The 20,359-nt window shown below is 50.9% G+C and overlaps 1 protein-coding gene across 3 annotated transcripts in view; it reads left to right on the forward strand.

Annotated features, from left to right (window-relative positions):
- The window catches only part of TSPAN4 (tetraspanin 4), a 2,753,320-nt gene that overhangs the window by 1,696,168 nt on the left and 1,036,793 nt on the right, over window positions 1-20,359 (forward strand). The window contains exon 1 of one of the 3 annotated variants that reach the window (XM_085644887.1): window positions 13,538-13,996. The exons of the other annotated variants lie outside the window; for them this stretch is intronic. Coding sequence (XP_085501013.1) covers window positions 13,974-13,996 — 23 coding nt within the window. The 5' untranslated portion in view covers window positions 13,538-13,973. Of the gene's footprint in view, window positions 1-13,537; window positions 13,997-20,359 lie in introns of those variants that run through there. 3 annotated transcript variants of the gene reach the window in all.

The following is a 20,359-nucleotide window of genomic DNA, read 5'->3' on the forward strand; positions in this document are numbered from 1 at the left end:
ACACACAAGAAGTCAGCCACAAAAAGCACAGCCACTTGCATGTGCATTTACTCGACACATGTATGGATGACAACATGCTAGGTCACAATCATGACTGGGGAAATACTACCATCACTGCCACCATCACTCCAGTGACACACCCACACACACCTCTGACTCACGTGCCATACATGCAGGTGGACACACACATCACAACACATGCCACACGGGGACCAATGCGTGCACACTCAGACACTGGTACTCACCACTAAGCAAAGAAGTCGCGTATGAGCCGAGTCCGGATGTCCTCTTGCGGCTCCACATCCTCCACATCACTAGCCCCATTGCCAAGCCCTTCGTCCTCCACGGGTGGATGGTCCTCGTCATGTTGATTCAGGATGAATGGCACAGCTCTTTCAACTGCCATGCTGTGCAGCATGCAGCAGACCATGAAGATCTTGCAGACCTTCGCCGGGGCATATGGGAGTGCGCCGCCTGTCTTGTGTAGGCACCTGAATCGGCTCTTCAGCAGGCCAAACGTCCTCTCGATCACTCGCCTTGTCCGGCCATGGGCGGTGTTGTAGCCGAGCTGGGCCGGCGTGATGGGGTTGCGGAGAGGTGTGAGCAGCCAAGGCATGTTGGGATAGCCAGCGTCCCCTACATGGGAAGCACATGGACATCCTTAGAAGTGGTGAAGCGGTCGTGCTGGTAGGTTATGCAAAATACAGGACAGACAGACTGTACCCACCAACAACACATGCCCATTCGTTGCGCAGCTGCATCATCATTTCAGGCATCCTGCTACGCCTCATGATGTAGGCATCGTGTGCTGATCCTGGAAAACGAGCACAGACATGTGAAATCACCATGTTGGCCTGACACACCACAAGGGCATTAATGGAGTGGTAGTGCTTTCGATTGCGATACGCCACCTCCCGTGCGTGTGGTGGTACCAAAGCTACATGTGTCCCATCTATGGACCCAATGACATGGGGCATCCCTCCCAGGGCATAGAATCCACGCTTGACCTCAGTCATCTGTTCAGGGGTTGGGAACTTGATGAAGTCATCCAGGTGAATCAACATGGCCTCTAAGAAATCATGCAGCACACGGCAGAACATGCTCTGGGACATGCCACCAACATGAGCTATGGTATTTTGAAAGGTACCCGTGGCAAGAAAATGTAGGGCAGCCATTACCTTCAGCTGGGGTGTCAGTGCCGTAGGATACCTGTGCTGCGGTTGCAGGTGTGCTGCCAGTCTCGCCGTCAACTCCACAATCAACGGTTGGGTGAAGCGTTAGAGCCGGATGCTGTCATTCTCCTGCATGGCAGCCAAGTCCGGAATTGGTCGGGCAAGAGGCGGCGCTCTGCAGTAATTAGGAAATGACAAGGAAGAGTGAGTGCACTACGATAACAAATCATATGTACTGAGCACATGTTAATCTGTCAATACACATTTGCTACATAGGGAGTCAGGTATGTGCTACATGCCCAGGACACGTATGGCTGCCAGGTGACCCTCCTACCAAGACCCAGCTACACACGGAGATTGAGAACCTCCACATGCCACGCCATGGGAATGGCTGTGTCCCAGTGCAAGTGAACAGCCAGACGCAAGACAGGAGTGACATACGCCCACACATCAGCAGCAGTAGGATGCCGATTGCAGAGACTGGTAGCGGAACACTGGATCCACAGGTCACATGACATTACACTAGGACAGCCCACACACCTTGCCATGAAGGTGCACATGTCATGACTCACCACACATTCCTTGTGAGGATGCAGACATGTCCTTGTCACGCTACTCCGTGTCCCATGCATACATGTGCACCTCACATCCGATACCACATGTGGCATGGTGTGCGGAGCAGTGTGCAATGACAATCTACACACAGACACATGTTGGTTGCTGCAACGGCTGCAGCTTTTGCGGGTGCTCCAACATCAACCTGATGGGAAGCCCCCACACATACATGACATAGTCACATTGTGCACCGTGGGTAGTGACAAGTCAGGTGTGATAACCCCTGTACCGGGCATCAGGGGACACTTCCGTGTGTTGGTGTCCGTGCCATGCCAGTGACGCTCACCCCAAGTGTGCAGTACGACATGCACACATGTCAAAGGAGTCAAGGCCATGCCTGGCACACATTGCACCATCACACAGTACACCTGTACACATCTCATCATACATCTGGTGCCTTCTCCACTCAGGAGTCATGTGCCACATCACAGGCCGTCACACCTGTGCCCCACACATGTAGTAATGCACAGATGATGCCTTGATGTCAATTAATGGACAAGTATGCCCATCCATGGACAAGTATGTCCATCCATGGACAAGTATGTCCGCCCTATCCCTACCTGTGTGCCGCCGGTCACCACTGTGATGTGTGAAAACCGCTGTACTGCTGCGAAGAGGGCCCGTGTACGTTCCCATATCACTATGGGAGTGCTGCCGTATGTGTACCCATCGTGATGCCTAGCGTACAGGCATGTGTACGGCCCGTACCACTACGAGTACGCATACGCGAGGCCACCCATAGTGATAGGGCCGTACACACGCCTGTACGCTCCCCATCACTATGGGTGTCCTCGCGTATGCGTACTCGTAGTGGTACGGGCTGTACACACGCCTGTACGCTCCCCATCACTATGGGTGTCCTCGCGTATGCGTACTCATAGTGGTACGGGCCGTACACACGCCTGTACGCTCCCCATCACTATGGGTGTCCTCGCGTATGCGTACTCGTAGTGATAGTGAGCGTACATGCGTGTGTACAGCCCGTACCACTACGAGTACTCATACGCGAGGACACCCATAGTGAAGGGGAGCGTACAGGCGTGTGTACGGCCCTATCACTATGGGTGGCCTCGCGTATGCGTACTCGTAGTGGTACGGGCCGTACACACGCCTGTACGCTCCCCATCACTATGGGTGTCCTCGCGTATGCGTACTCGTAGTGATAGTGAGCGTACATGCGTGTGTACGGCCCGTACCACTACGAGTACGCATACGCGAGGACACCCATAGTGATGGGGAGCGTACAGGCGTGTGTACGGCCCTATCACTATGGGTGGCCTCGCGTATGCGTACTCGTAGTGATAGTGAGCGTACATGCGTGTGTACGGCCCGTACCACTACGAGTACGCATACGCGAGGACACCCATAGTGATGGGGAGCGTACAGGCGTGTGTACGGCCCGTACCACTACGAGTACGCATACGCGAGGACACCCATAGTGATGGGGAGCGTACAGGCGTGTGTACGGCCCTATCACTATGGGTGGCCTCGCGTATGCGTACTCGTAGTGATAGTGAGCGTACATGCGTGTGTACGGCCCGTACCACTACGAGTACGCATACGCGAGGAGACCCATAATGATAGTGAACGTAGGCACGCGTGTAGGGGCCATTGCAATGCATTCGGTGTGCCCTAGGGCCCCGAAACGCACCGTGCCTGTGTGTGACGCTGAAAATTACATAGGGGACAAGTATTAAGGCCCACATGCATGCTGGTTGTCATGGAGACCAAGTTCAAATTTCAAAATTGTTCTGGAAGGTGCACAGCAGAAGTCAGTTGGAATTCTTCTACTTTGTTGCAATGTGTTTGTGGGGCTGACATCATGCAGGAGAATGAAACCGATAGAGAACCCACAGACTGCTAGGTTTGAAGGGATTGGAGGAAACATAGGATGCTAATGTGAGTGACCAATCACTCTGTACTCCTGTGCATGAGATGGGCCAGCAAGGCAGATATAAGGCAGCCAGGTCCCATGAGGGAGCACTTGCCTGCACATCTCTGTATTCCACGACCCAGCTGCTGCTACTGATTCCCTGGAACCATGTCAAGGGCTGTGGAGAGGTCACAGCCATTCACCCTGGAGGAGAACATGGCTTTGGTGGATGTGATCCTCCCACGGTACCCCATGCTGTATGGGCGACCAGGTTATCAGGTGTCCCTTTTTTGTGACTGTGACTTCTGCAATTGTGTCCAGGTGTGACACACATGCTATATACTGTAGGGGGGGTCCCAAGGGGGGGGAATGCCTGATGTCTCCCAGCAGTGCCCTGAGACAGCAGGGGTGGGGGCCTATCACTCCCAGCAGTGCCCTGAGACAGGAGGGGTGTGTGCAGAGACCTCCCAGCAGTGCCCTGAGACAGGAGGGGTGTGTGCAGAGACCTCCCAGCAGTGCCCTGAGACAGGAGGGGTGGGGGCCTATCACTCCCAGCAGTGCCCTGAGACAGGAGGGGTGTGTGCAGAGACCTCCCAGCAGTGCCCTGAGACAGGAGGGGTGTGTGCAGAGACCTCCCAGCAGTGCCCTGAGACAGGAGGGGTGGGGTCCTATCACTCCCAGCAGTGCCCTGAGACAGGAGGGGTGTGTGCAGAGACCTCCCAGCAGTGCCCTGAGACAGGAGGGGTGTGTGCAGAGACCTCCCAGCAGTGCCCTGAGACAGGAGGGGTGGGGGCCTATCACTCCCAGCAGTGCCCTGAGACAGGAGGGGTGGGTGTGATGCACAGTGTGAGCCTGGATCATTGCGTGTGTAGTTGCCCGCATTCCACCTGTGTCCTTTCAATGGCACGTTCTGCTTTTGGCCTTCCCCCAGAGGATCATGTCCCTATGACAAGTGTGCAATGCGTTGGATGCATACTAGGCCTTGTTGTAAACAGCAAATGTGTTCTAATCTGTGTCCCTGTGACATGTGCCAGGTGTACTGATGTAGTGTCACTTGTCCATCCTCACAGGTAGACGCCTCTGCCAAGGAGCAGATATGGCTGGACGCCGTCAGCGCCGTGAGGAGTGCGGAAGGTCGGAGGCGGCGCATGTCCCAGGTGAGGAAACGCTGGCAGGACATCCGGTGCTGGACGTGGAGGATCGCACGGGTCCTGCTGGGGGACTCACCTGAGAGCCACAAGAACCGCGGGCGCCGCCGTCTCTCCCACATCCAGAAACGTGTGCTGGCGGTGGTGTTTCCTGACTTGGAGAGGCGTCTACAGGAGATGCAGCAGCCGGAAGGGGGTAGGTACATGTGTGTGTTTGTTGTGTTTCACCAGCATTTGTAAGTGCAATGTTCCATGGATACACTTACAGGGTTTATGGTGCTGTGCTGATACAATCCCCCACAGACTTGCTGTGCTCTCCTGCCTCCCTTCCCCTCCTTGCAATGTGTTCCCTGGTCTGTGTGTAGTCGCTCCATCACAAGGTCATGTAGCCTGACACCTTCTCCAAGTGTACAATGCCTGCAGCATAATGTGTGGGGGTGGTGTGTAACAGGATTTGGGACCTTACCTGTGCCCTGTACAGTTCTGGACTTGTGGGTTCCATGTCAGTTGGCACTAATGCTGAGTCCAGACATGGGAGTTCGTCTCTCAAGTGTGAGGCCTTACAGTATGCATGTCCTATGTGGTGGCCTGTGACATGATGTGCATGAGTGTGTGTTAGGCATAGTGCAGGGATGTTAGCATGTGTTGCAGTCATTCCCATTCAGGAGCATGGAGTTGTGTGGCCACTACTGTCCCCAGGGGCATTTTTTCCTAGGTATCATGTGTGTAATCCGAATATGTTGACAATCTCTGTGTCTACAGCATAGGTTGTGCTCTGTGCCATTGTCCCCTGGCACCATGTATATTGACGTGAGATGTATTACAAGTGTCCACTGTACAGCCTGACCTGATTTTCATATTACATACTCACGGTGGCCATTGCCTTTGTGTCTTGTAGCAATCATCAGATGATGCCCATTTGTACATGATTATTTGGACAGCCGCACCTTGGGTATTTGGTGTGCAACCTTGATTAGTTGCATCCCATGTGTATTTCACCCAGACTAAGAGATGTACGTGCTTCATGTGTCTCCATTGATTTGTCTCATGTAGGGGGTGGGTGGTGCGGGCATGGCCTACATGTCAAGACCTGTCATCTCCTTGCTAGGACTGGCCAGTGTGTGATGTTTGCCTGGACATACACTCAAGGTGCAGTGTGCCAGTCAGGGTGGGCATGTTATCAGGATTACCTATGCTGCATGTGCCTCTTGTTCCTGCCTATGGTCCCTGCTCATCCCTATTTGCTGCCACGCTGTGTGGTGCTGATGCAGTGCTGGATTGTCCCCAGGGCCTTGCACCTCAGTCAAAATTCCATATCATCTCATTTGCTAGTGTGTCATGCTCTCCATAGTCATTCCATGGCATGGTGGGCAGAGGAACTGTGTTGTGCATGCCCTACATATGTACCTTGTTTTGTAGATGTAACTCTTCCTTTGTTTCAGGCTATGCACTGTAACCTACGTAGAGTTGACTCATGTGACATATGTATACAGGTGTATGATTACTTTTTGTCTCTTCACCCTGCCCACAGCATCGTCGGGGGACACGGAGGGAGACATGGACACAGACGGCGCGGAAGGACGCAGCACCAGTGCCAGCGGTGACATCGGGGATGGCACTTCGAGTGGGCCTGAGGCGGTGGAGAGTGAACCCGGGGACCTGTCGACTGGCACAACAGAGTATGAAGCCGACGGGTCCGAGGAGGATCACTCCGAGTGGGCGGTGGCTGCACCACCATCTGACAGCAGCTCTACATCTGGCACCGCCCCCTCCATTGCCATCAGCCGCCTCCCACGTGCTCGTGTCCCTTCCCAGCGTGCCCGGTCCCCACATGTCTCCTTCCTGCCAGGCACCGCACCCCCTGCCCCTGTCTCCACTGCTGCCGCCAATGCTGAGTCTGTGGACATCCAGCGGCAGTTGCAGATTGGTCAGACTGCGATCCTTAATGTCCTCCATGGCCACAGCCAGGTCCTCAACAACATGGAGGCATACTTGGAGGGCATTCTTTCGTCGCAGGCTGACCAACGCAACTTGCTGAGGTCCATAGACTCCACACTGACTGCAGCAGTGGGACTCCTGCAGCGCTACGTCCCACCCCCTACCCCTGCTCCTTCCACAATTCCCACTCCCATGCCTGTCCCACATACACACAGACGTAAGCATGCACCCACCACAACAGACACAGGCACCACACCAGCAGGGAAGGTCCGCCGCACACCTCCTGACACGCACACACAGGGTGCAGTAGGCACACCCACTGGGTCTGGGGGCAAACGTGTGACACGCAGCCAGAGTGGGAGTCCGCATTCCATTTAATCCACTCCCTCCAAATCCCCTCCCCTCAGCTCTCCTGGCCACATCTCCCCCAAAGACTCGTTCATGGCCGCTCTGTCCCTGAGCCCCACAGTGACGCCACCACGCAAGCGGTCAAGGAAGTCCTCGGTCAGGGTGGTTGAGTCCCCCCCCCTGTCCACACCCTCCCCCAGTGGCGCTGCGACCCATCCCTCTGACCCCCCCCCTCCTTGGGGCCTGTGGTTCCTTCGGGTGCAGGGGAGTCCCTGGAGGACCTTGCCAAGGTGTGCAGTGAGATCCTAGAATCCACCTTTGGCCCTGCCCCACCCCCTGTGGTGGAGTCCTCCATCCCTGCACCCAATTCGCCTTCCCTTTGCCCTCCTGTCCCTGCGGTGCCTGGTCCTTCCCCCCCACATGATGCCCTCACCCCTGTGAAAGACGACGACTCGTAACTGTGCAGGCAAGCTAGGGGACACGCATCCCACTGTGTCCCCCATCCAGCTGGGACTCCTGGACTGCCCTATGGGCTTTGTTATGATGGGACTTACGTCATACTAGTTTTTTGCTCACGCTGAATAAAGCTATTTATTTTTTGCCCTTGGAACACTCCTGCATTGCTGGCATTGCTGTTGGTGGGGCTGCTACATGGTTGTGGGTGTTGGTCATGTGTTGGGTGTGTGGGAAATGTAGTGGTGTGCTGCTCATAGGGGGGACCCTGGGATCAGTGTGCCTCACACGGTGTTGGCTACCTTTCTCCATTCATGTAAGCAGTTGCTGCATGTTGCAATTGTCCCAAGGTGTTTTCCTTCCTCTGTGTACCCTGACTTCTTCCCTGCAGGGTGCTCCCAATATTTAGTGCAGAGCTGTGAGTACATTAACTGGGTGTGTGACGGACTCCTTCACCTTGGCACATGCATGCTGAGCCATTCTCCAGCTGCATCATTCGTGGCATCCTTGGTAGTCATTGTACTTGTGTATGTGGAGTATTGACATGACTTCATGTGTAAATGTTTTGTTTTTGGCCCTATGCATGCGTATACTTCCATCCTCGCACACATGTGGTACATGTACTGCAGGGTCTTTGTACACCTGACTGACATTTGTGGGCATGGTATCTGTGACTACTCCACCCTTTGCGTTCCATGGGCACTGCTGGGAGTGATGGGCCCCCACCCCTCCTGTGTCTGGGCACTGCTGGGAGGACTCTGCACACACCCCTCCTGTGTCTGGGCACTGCTGGGAGTGATAGGCCCCCACCCCTCCTGTCTCAGGGCACTGCTGGGAGGTCTCTGTACACACCCCTCCTGTCTCAGGGCACTGCTGGGAGGACTCTGTACCCACCCCTCCTGTGTCTGGGCACTGCTGGGAGTGATAGGCCCCCACCCCTCCTGTCTCTGGGCACTGCTGGGAGGACTCTGCACCCACCCCTCCTGTCTCAGGGCACTGCTGGGAGGTCTCTGCACACACCCCTCCTGTCTCAGGGCACTGCTGGGAGGACTCTGCACACACCCCTCCTGTCTCTGGGCACTGCTGGGAGTGATAGGCACACACCCCTCCTGTCTCTGGGCACTGCTGGGAGGACTCTGCACCCACCCCTCCTGTCTCAGGGCACTGCTGGGAGGTCTCTGCACGCACCTCTCCTGTCTCAGGGCACTGCTGGGAGGACTCTGCACCCACCCCTCCTGTGTCTGGGCACTGCTGGGAGTGATAGGCCCCCACCCCTCCTGTGTCTGGGCACTGCTGGGAGGACTCTGCACCCACCCCTCCTGTCTCTGGGCACTGCTGGGAGTGATAGGCACACACCCCTCCTGTCTCTGGGCACTGTTGGGAGGACTCTGCACCCACCCCTCCTGTCTCAGGGCACTGCTGGGAGGTCTCTGCACACACCCCTCCTGTCTCAGGGCACTGCTGGGAGGACTCTGCACCCACCCCTCCTGTGTCTGGGCACTGCTGGGAGTGATAGGCCCCCACCACTCCTGTCTCAGGGCACTGCTGGGAGGACTCTGCACACAGCCCTCCTGTCTCTGGGCACTGCTGGGAGTGATAGGCACACACCCCTCCTGTCTCTGGGCACTGCTGGGAGGACTCTGCACCCACCCCTCCTGTCTCAGGGCACTGCTGGGAGGTCTCTGCACGCACCTCTCCTGTCTCAGGGCACTGCTGGGAGGACTCTGCACCCACCCCTCCTGTGTCTGGGCACTGCTGGGAGTGATAGGCCCCCACCCCTCCTGTGTCTGGGCACTGCTGGGAGGACTCTGCACCCACCCCTCCTGTCTCTGGGCACTGCTGGGAGTGATAGGCACACACCCCTCCTGTCTCTGGGCACTGTTGGGAGGACTCTGCACCCACCCCTCCTGTCTCAGGGCACTGCTGGGAGGTCTCTGCACACACCCCTCCTGTCTCAGGGCACTGCTGGGAGGACTCTGCACCCACCCCTCCTGTGTCTGGGCACTGCTGGGAGTGATAGGCCCCCACCCCTCCTGTCTCAGGGCACTGCTGGGAGGACTCTGCACACACCCCTCCTGTCTCTGGGCACTGCTGGGAGTGATAGGCACACACCCCTCCTGTCTCTGGGCACTGCTGGGAGGACTCTGCACCCACCCCTCCTGTCTCAGGGCACTGCTGGGAGGTCTCTGCACACACCCCTCCTGTCTCAGGGCACTGCTGGGAGGACTCTGCACCCACCTCTCCAATTTCACAATATGTACGCTCATGACATACACGGATGTGGATACGCTCCATGCATTCGAGGTGAGGGTACGTGTCTTACTTACATTGTTGGGGTGGGGGTGCGCTCCATACGTACGCGGGTGGGTACGGGTCGTACTTACTCTGTTGGGGTGGGGGTACGCTCCATACGTACGCGGGTGGGTACGGGTCGTACTTACACTGTTGGGGTGGGGGTGCGCTCCATACGTACGCGGGGGTGCGCTCCATACGTACGCGGGTGGGTACGGGTCGTACTTACTCTGTTGGGGTGGGGGTACGCTCCATACGTACGCGGGTGGGTACGGGTCGTACTTACACTGTTGGGGTGGGGGTGCGCTCCATACGTACGTGGGGGTGCGCTCCATACATACGCGGGTGGGTACGGGTCGTACTTACTCTGTTGGGGTGGGGGTGCGCTCCATACGTACGTGGGTGGGTACGGGTCGTACTTACACTGTTGGGGTGGGGGTGCGCTCCATACGTACGCGGGTGGGTACGGGTCGTACTTACACTGTTGGGGTGGGGGTGCGCTCCATACGTACGCGGGTGGGTACGGGTCGTACTTACACTGGTGGGGTGGGGGTACACTCCATGCATACGGGGTGGGGGTACGGTCCGTACATGTCCGTCCCCACGCTATGTGATGCTTGTGCGGCCCGTACCCAGGCCTTTGCCACGTGGGTACGAGCCGTCCCGCCATTGTTGGGGTGACGTGGGTGTGGGCGTGGTTCGACTCGTACACACGCTCTTCAGGCGTGGGTACGGGACGTACCTGTCTGGTTGTGTTGCCTGTTCGCGTCGTGACGGACTTCCGTTGTGGCGGTCGCTGGATTATCTGGACACGGCGCCACCCCCTCGTAGTGACCAGGGCATGGGAGTGAGGTATGTCCAGGGCATGTGTGCTGTGTGACTTTGGGGGGGGGGTTTGTGGCCTGCCCTGGTCCTGCCACCCCCACCCCACCCCACTTTCCCCCCTCCCTTAGTTGTTCTGACCTTCTGCAGCATCTGCGTCCGAACCTGTAGAGGAGGTCGATTGCTATGAGGGCCGGGATGACTCGTAGGTTCGGATCCATGTCTGTCCGTCGCGTACTGGTCCTCCTTGTTCGCGTCGTCCTGTCTGTCCGTCGCGTACTGGTGGTCCTTGTTCGCGTCGTCCTGATTTCCCGGCAGTTTTTGGCAGCCGGAAAATATTCACCGTGCGGGATGACGTCGGTGCGAATCGTAATTCCTGGTTCGTGAATGGCAGGCTGCGAGCGTCCCGACGTCAGGTCGGCGCTTTCCCGGATCGCATTTGTATGTTTATTTTGTTCGGTCGGGGTTTTTTACGATTCGGACGGAAATGGTGTTCCCGTGCGAATCGTAATTCCATGTTGGTAGATTTTGACGACCGGGTACGCGTCGGACGGAGAATATGCTCCGTCCGACGGTTCGTACCCGGTTTTTACAGGATCGTAATCGGCACCACTGTCTCTGCTTTATTCTGGCCGATATCTTGCTCTTTTGGCACTTGTTGGTTCATAAAAACACTTTCAAACTGCCATATATTCCCATTACTAGTCTGAAACCTTTCGCAATTGATCTACCCTTCATCTAACATGGGGACATCACCCTTTTACCTCTAGTGACTCACGTTACCTCAATTATTTTACCTATGTTAAGCTCCTTTTATCATGAAACTAGACAAAATGCATGAGAGCTTGAGAGCACAGACATAACCCTATGAATCTACAGTAACGAAGAAGAAAACACTGAATAATTTACCACCAAAGTACCTCTAATCCTGGGTTCCAAAGTGGTGGATCTGGACACTTCTAGTTAAGTTACATGTAGATTTATTGTAGAGCACAGCTGAGCGCACACCTCGCCAGCTGACCAGACCATCAACTGACAAGAGTAGAGCACTCTGGCACAAGTTAGAACACTCACAGGTATTCTTAGAGGCTAAGGAGGTAAGAACACAAAGGAAGGGCTAATGTTAAATGAAGAACTAATATACAACATGTTCTAATTGCTGCAAATCGCTTCAACGTCTTGCCTGGGCGAGACAGTGCTATAAATGCAATTACAATTCATAGGTTGAAAATATTCAATCAGCCCTCGATCACCCCTTGAAAGGTTGTTCTGCATCGCTTCTTGGAGGATAGGTGAACCAAATTCTCCTATTGCTCCCAAAAGATATTATGGTCCTGAAATGGAACCCACGGAGGGCAGCCCTCCAGTTCAACAGTAATCTTCTGGAATATTAGATGAATGTGTCTTCTTAGGATCCCTGTAACCAAGATCGAAGGCCTGACACAAGCAAATCCTACCTCTGATAAAGCTATTGCAGGGATCTCCATATTGGTCTGCAGCCTGGAACACCACTCTCCATCCTGGAGATCCATTAAGAGTGGCAGAAGGTCCTCCTGCAGGGATGCATAAATAGCACAGTTTCCAGTGCAAAAGTTAAAATGAGCCCCGCCTTGTGCTCTGTCGGTACTCTGCCGAGCCTGTCCTTCAGACATGCGCTCTACTCACTGTGCTCAGCTCAGCTTCAGAGGGTGCCGCTCACAGAATGTCATGGCCAGCTCTCAACCCTGTTCTGCAAGGGCGGAAGTTCTATTCCTAGGTTGGGCCATCTAAATAAAATGGCTGCCCACAATCGCACAGGCTCACATTTTTGTTGAAGCAAAAACAATCCAAAAGGCAAATGTACAAACCTGGCACATGGGACGAAGCTGGTCCTTCGGAGAAGTTGTGGCCTTATGGCCAGAGCTGCCGACTTTGGAGCTGGGGAACCAGGTTCAAGCCTCGGTGTCGGCTCAGCTACCTGTGATTCTGGGCAAATCACTTAATCTCCCTGTGCCTACAAAGAAATGAATGAGTCCTTTTGTAACATAACTGGTGCTCATGTAAAGCGCTCCAATACCTTCAGGTCAAGTTCGCGCTATATAAATCGGAAAAAAAAAATAAAAAATGAAAGGTGGTCCACAGGCTTCGCTGGCTCTTTATAGTTTGAGTAAAACGGACTATGTCTGTATATTGTATCATAAGGCATGGGAATGCCTTGAATTCTGCTAGGTTATGTAGGATGGTATCAAAACTTTAATGGAAATGCTGAGAGCATCTGTGATGTGCAGCCCAATCATGTTGTACAGATAAAACGTATACACTAGTTGTGACTCAAACCACTAAAAATAACCACAGGAATACATTTTTATTTCATATAATACCATTTTCAAATCGTGTGGCTCTTTGCAGCACTTTTCTATAAATTATAATTATCATTGAAATAGCCAGGTTTTGAGAGTTTTCCTAAATGCTGAATATCCTGTCACTATCAAACTAGTGTCCGTTTATGGCACGTCCGGGTATTTTCTCTGCCCTATGAGATGGCAGGGTAGAGCAGCGCGAGCCACAACACTGCCGGAAACACATGGATTTTGAATATTTCTGTATTATATGATGCGTGGAGTATGCCCGAGCAGTGTGCCAGGGTATCACTGAATGTTTTGCGGCTCGCCAAGAGATTATGTCATACACGCCAGGCCGTAGATGGCATCTCGTAAATGGGTCTTTTCGCCTGGTTGTGCCCAGCCCCCGGCTTCCCAGAAACAACGTCTGCTCGTTTCCGCGCGCCGTCTGCTGTTTGCTCCTAAAGCCTTGTAAGCAGTGCGTGCTGCACACCCAGGCCTGTTCTATTCCTAGGCATGGCTGCTCCCATGTGAGTCACGTGCCTTCCCCGTGTCACTGTCCCAGAAACAGTTTCAGTTCCCTCCCTTGCAGAATGTGCCAGGCATGCCACTGATTCCTGGGAACCTTGGGACCCTCTAGCCCCATTTCTCGCGCCAGACAGACCTCGGTTGTTCTTCCTCCGGGATCTCACCCTCACTGTCCCTGTAGCAGCAGCTCAGGGGCTGTTCCTCCATTCCTTGGTCCAGATATGCAGAACCACAAAGTCATTGTGATGGAATTCCAAGCCTGCACCACTCTCAGAATTTGCAACTGAACCTTCCGGGCAGGCCGAGCACGACCCCTTCTTGGTCTGTATCCGCTGCCGGTCACTTGCACACTGCTACTGGAGTCCTGTTCCTCGACCCCTAGGCTTACATCGAGCCTTATCCCTGGAGACCGTCCTCCTAAGACGCGGGCAGCAAGCAACACGGCGGTGTGGTGTCCCGGTGCATGAGTCAACATCCACGCCTGAGGTGTGTGTGCATATAGACTGCTATGTGATTTACTTGTTTGAGGACTGGGATTGTAGAGCATTGCATGTTTGCAAAATATGTTTATGTGGTTTGGTTCCCCAGCTGCTGAAGGTGACATTGTAGATGCCCTTGGATATGCACTAAACCTGCAGGATTCTGCTACAATAATGATTCACAGGTGCCACGGAAGGCCCAGCACCAGTTTGATGGTGAACATCTGCACTGTCAGGGACAGTGGATTGTGTCCTCTTCATGGAACCTCCTGGAACCATCCCTTCGCAATGCGCAAGACTATGGGGAGGTAGGGAGGGGGGGGGGGGTGGGATCTGCTTCTTGAAGCCATGTTTTCAGAATATCTTGGGCAGGGAGCCAATCGGCATCATAAAATCATCTGGTGACAGTGTCTGGGGCAGTGGTTGAGTTCCCTTCGTGGAAACTCATGGAACCATCCCTTCGCAATGCGCAAGACTATGGGGTGGGGGGTGGATCTGCTTCTTGAAGCCATGTATTCAGAATAGCTTGGGCAGGGAGCAAATCGGCATCATAAAATCATCTGGTGACAGTGTCTGGGGCAGTGGTTGAGTTCCCATCATGGAACCTCCTGGAACCATTCCTTCGCAACGCGCAAGACTATGGGGGGGGGGGGATCTGCTTCTTGAAGCCATGTATTCAGAATATCTTGGGCAGGGAGCAAATCGGCATCATAAAATCATCTGGTGACAGTGTCTGGGGCAGTGGTTGAGTTCCCATCATGAAACCTCCCGGAACCATCCCTTCGCAATGCGCAAGACTATAGGATGGGGGGGATCTGCTTCTTGAAGCCATGTATTCAGAATATCTTGGGCAGGGAGCAAATCGGCATCATAAAATCATCTGGTGACAGTGTCTGGGGCAGTGGTTGAGTTCCCTTCGTGGAAACTCATGGAACCATCCCATGGCAGTTTGTGTGACGGTGGGAGGAGTCTGCTTCCAGAAGCCACGTATTGGCAATGTCTGCACAGTGGGCGAGCCCACTTCTTGAAATGATCCTTTTGCAATGTGTGACACGAAGGAGATGGCCCATCATGAAAGCATCACTTGGCACTCACTTTCTGTAGTGGAAGGGTCGTCTTCAAGAAATTGATATCTGGCGATGCTAAGGGCAGTGGTGAGGCTGGTTTGGGCTGTAGGGAGAGTACTTTTCACGAACATCTAGTACAACGTTGGGAATTATGGTGAATGCACTTCTAACACCTCCCGGTTTGCGATGTTTGGCAGAATGTGGTGACTCTGGTTCATTGAGCCACCTCATTTGCAAAAAGGAGCAGTGAAGAAAGACAATTAAATAGGACCAAACCTGTCCTTGACAATGTACGAAATCTTAGTGCGAGTACATGCCCTTGAACCTTCATTTGGCATTGACAGTGCAGATGGACAGTCCACATTATAGAACCACTCTTGGGGCCAGATGTACATATCTTTTTCGAGGTAGCAAACGGCCTGATTCTCATATTCTGGCCATTTGCGAGTGCAAAAAGCATTTTGGATGCTCAAAACCATATTTTGCCATTCAGTACCCTGTAACCGAATCGCAAAATGGGTTAGAGATTCGGTATTAGGAAGGGGAGTGTTAAAGGCATCCCTTTCTAATAGCGACTTGCAGTGATACATGTGAATGTTTTGTGACAGAAATGCGGTAGCAAAACATTCACATTTTATCACCTAGTTCAAGTAGTTGGTAACCCATTTGCAAACTCATTCACAAAGGGGAAGGGTCCCTCTGCGAATGGTTTTAAAACGTTTTTTAAGAGCAAGCAGTGGCCCCTGGACCATGGAAGCTTTTCATTTTTCTATTTGAAACGCATCAGATTTTCCTTTAAGAAAACAAATTGCTTTTTTTAAAAGCAATCACAGATATGGTGGTCTGCTGACTCCAGCAAACCACCATCCCAGTGATTATAGCGAGTCCCAATGGGTCGCAAATTGCGACCTACCTCATGAATAATAATGAGGTAGGTCTATTTGCACCCGTTGGGAATCGCTATAATAACAGTGTAAAAAACTCTACAGGAAATCGCTGTTTGCAATGTCCTAATAGTGAATCGCAAAAATTCCCTATTAGGTAATCGCAAACACAAAAGTGGCCCATTTGGCCGCTTGTCACCCCTGGGGCAAAGTATAGGGTACCCATCATAAGATTAATTATTTCCAGTGGATGAATGGAGGGGGTTAATTATGCAAAACTTCTATGTACAGTGTTCAAGAAGGAATGGAAAAATGAAGAAAAAAACCACTGGTAATGCCTGAAAAGGGCTAAAGCATGAGTCCTACAACCTTTGTTCTCATTCACATAGAAAGGGATGGAGACATCTGTGTTACTTTCTCCATTGTATAACTTCCCGTTGTTCAGACTGGAAGGAACACTCCTCTCTTTTCTCTGTGGTGACGTGTGTTTCAGGAATGGTTTGAAACAATCTGGAGCCCGGAATCCCGTTCTATAAACCTAGTGGAGTAGGGATGATTATTAATCAATCCACATACATTAAGCTGACTCGCACAATGCATGTACATATTTTTCTTTCTCCCTCTTGATATGTGTACGTATTGGTTTCAAAGCATATTATTATGATTATTATTATGAACCGTAACAATTAGAAGAGCAAGAAGAATCATCCTCCTCATCTTCCCCGCAGCAGTATCCCAGGTACATTAAAGAGTTTACATCATACGCCTTCCCTTTCACCATGGATTGAAGGAAATGGAAGGTCCACTCCCTATAGTCTGGGACAGAAGAGAGAATTGAAGCTCTTTGCGCACTAAGGCCATCCTACACTTCTTAGTGTCAGTATGTCATTGAATCCCTTTATGCCAAGGTCCTATAACCTTAGTGTCAGAATGTCTCTTGCTTCATGTGAAAGTATTTCATTGTCTTCTTCTGTTAAGTCCTCCTTCTGTCGCTTGGTGTTGTGCTATGATTTACCTAATCCAAGTTCTCCACCTCTCCCCCTGTGCTAGGTTTACCACTGGTCTCGAGTGTCACGCCATCTTTTCTCCCTTAGAGTCACTCGTAGCCTCTCATTTAGTGTTATTTGGTGTTAAGCTTTTCTCTCACTCATTGTCAATCAATCCTTTGCCAAGTCCTTTAGTGTCAGGTGCTGCCCCTTTTTGTCAAAGCAGGCTCAACACATATTCCTTAGTGTAGGATTCTCTTGGTCCCACATTGTCAGGTTCTTCTCATCTCAAGTAGAGTCACCACTGGTGCAAGTGTCTGAGTACCATCGTCTCCTTAATATCTGATTCACCAATTTCCAAGTGACAGTCTCTAGTCTTCTTTTCCTTGAAGAGATGCCCTACTCCTCTCACTTAGCTTGAATTTACAAGACCTTTTCTCTTGATTCTGGGCAGATGAATAGCTTCGTGCAGTATCTGTTTTTAGGTCGTGGTTACTGATAGCTTCAGTTGTCTGTAGGCAGAAGTATTGTTTCCAATATACTTGAAGTGGACCCAGAATTTATATAATTTACTCAAGCAGCTTTAACTGAGTTTTTACAGTCTAATGTTAATACTGCATCTCCTGCCATAGTTTGGGACACAATGAAAGCTTACATATGTGGCACCACCCAATAGTATATTTGCTGCTTAAATAAAACGAATGAGAATAATGTAAGGTCATCCTGTAATGCACTAATACAATTAGAAATACGGCATGAGGAAGAACTTAGGTTGGGAGGGCCAAATCAAGATCAACTATATGCTTCTTTAATAGATTTGCGTCTACTCTTGGGCAGGATGTTAAAAGGAAAGATTGTGGCTGCTTATAATAAAACCGCTCTCAGCAGTATGAATATGGGGATCAGGTTGGGAGAATTTTGGCGTACCAAAAAATCTAAATGGAAAATAGATGCAATAAGGGGCAGTGATGGTAGGCTACATACTTCCTCTAATTCAACCTTAGAGCAATTTACTAAATTTTATAAGGGACTTTACACCTCATCTTGCAACTTCGACAATACAGGACTTGAAGACTACTTAAAACTCTGTGATCTTCCGCCCCTGAATCGAGATGCAGTCAACCTTCTTCATCAAGATATCACTAATGAAGAAATCGTGATTGCTCTAGCCGCATTACCATCTGGTAAGGCTGCTGAGGATGATACCCTGCAAATCGAATTTTATAAAAGTTTAAAAAACTCAATTCTACTGCTATTCAATGATGTTATATATTGGATAGGGGATCAAATGGAAGTACCCAAATCTTGGGATATGACCAACATTGTCTTCTTCCTTAAAAAGGGGAAATTAGCGGATGATTGCGGGTCTTATCGTCCAATCCCTCTAATCAACTCTGATGCTAAAATCTTTTATTAATAATTTTATATGGGGATATTAGCAAGCACGCCGTGCTATACGCTGTCTTAAATTCCCCTTTGGGCAGGGTGGTCTGCAACTTCCCGATTTTAAACTTTATTTTTGGGCGGCATTCACTGTGCACTTTCAAAGCTTACTAGCGGACAAGAAATCACATTTTTGCTTCTCTCTCGCACTAGGTACGGACAGCAATATGTTTCTTTATAAGATCAATAATCCTAATTACTATAAGAGAGTCTGATTTAGGACCATTAGGTACATGGTACGTATATGGCATGAAATTCTCAACCACTGCTCACTCTCCCCTGAAGATCTCGTGCAACATGCTTATTTTCAACTATGGAACAATCCAACTCTCCCGAACCTATTCCATGATTCTATCGCTCGGCAGTGGACAAACCATTGGAATTGAACGGCTAGGCCAGCTTTACGATTTTGATGGCTTTCGCACATTTCCATCTTTACAATCTGACAATGATCTTCCGCAACAATTCGTTTTTTAAATACTTGCAAATCAGGGACTATTCTTTAAACCGACAATTGTTGAAACCATTAGACTCTCATGAATTATAGACATGCTTGCTAAATCTTACGTTGAAATCACAAATTAGTATAATATGTTTTCAACTTTGTCAATTTAGGAGTGATGATACTCACCGTTTAGCTCTTAAATGGAGTCAAGCTTTAGGCACAACTACGAATGCTACAGAAATCGTCTCTGCTTTAGATACTTTGTATAACTATATCCATTCTATTAGTCTAAAACTGCAACAATTTCGAACCATTTGTATGTTGTATTACACTCCTGAAAGGATTGGGAACTGGGCACAAAGGGCAGAGGGGTATCGGGGGGATAAAGGGGAGAAAAGTCACGTTGTCCAAAGTGCGGACTGATTGCTGCTAACATTCGCCACATGTTTTGTACTTGTCACACGTTAGGTATGTTTCGGTGGAAAATTATACAATTTATTGGTCAACGTTTGGGTAATGATTTTCTCCTTACTAACAAGGAGATCATGTTAGGTCTTAAAGAGGGTGCTGATCGAGGCAGGAGATCTTTTCCCTCTATTGCTTTAGTTGCCGCTCCTCTTTGTATTGCAAGAGCATGGATCTCATCTAACCCCCCTGTCTTTTCTGAATGGCTTGCCTTTATGAAAGACACATACGAGAGGGAACTCGCATTGGCCAAAGTCAGAGGCATATGTTCATTATAAAAACTAGACTGTATATGGGATTGTTTTGTCTGATTTTCCCTATACATACACTTTTCTTTTTACTTTTTTTTCTTTTCTTCCCGAATGGAGATTGCAATCTACATGCATGTAATTAATGTTACTTATTTCAGTGTACCCTCTGCGAAAATAAAAAGATTTATAAAAAAACATAAGATATACTTGAAGTGGGCTTTGGGTCAGCCGCTTGCCTATGACTGGATTTCTTTGTTGTCTATCTCAGTTGTGTGAGTCAGATTCGATGGCTTTCCTCCCTATTCTTGTGGTTATCCCACCTAGCAGCATTTCAGTCTAGCTGTGTTCTGACTGTATACATTGTATCCTTTTACTGCTTACTTGAGGTGGATCTTTTCTGATTTACTTTCAGAACTGCATTAGAGTGCATGTTTTCTGTCTCTCTCACCATGTTTTTCATGTCAATCCCCCACCCATCATGCAGTCTTCAGGACAGTTTTTAAAAAAGACATGCAACGGAGCGCAGCGCCCAAAGAGGCTGTGCTGCTTTGTGTGACAGGGAGGGAGCAGGAGAGCGCCACATCTACAGATATAGCCATCTCCTCCTCTCTCCCTAGCGCTGGCACTGATTTCAGCTGCTGTGCACCAGGCACTCACCTTAACACCATAGCGCTAGTGTGCATGCCTGAGTCTAGCATAGCTTTTGTTCAGGAAGGGTACCCTTCTTGTACAAAATACTATGCCTAGATGTGTTTAAACACTTATCCTACTTTGTATGTGTGCTGCACAGTGCAGCACGCATTCAAAGTCGTAAAAGCAAGTAAAAATA

Source organism: Triturus cristatus, chromosome 3_1 (assembly GCF_964204655.1).
Source record: "Triturus cristatus chromosome 3_1, aTriCri1.1, whole genome shotgun sequence".
In the NCBI taxonomy this organism is placed as follows: Eukaryota; Metazoa; Chordata; class Amphibia; order Caudata; family Salamandridae; genus Triturus; species Triturus cristatus.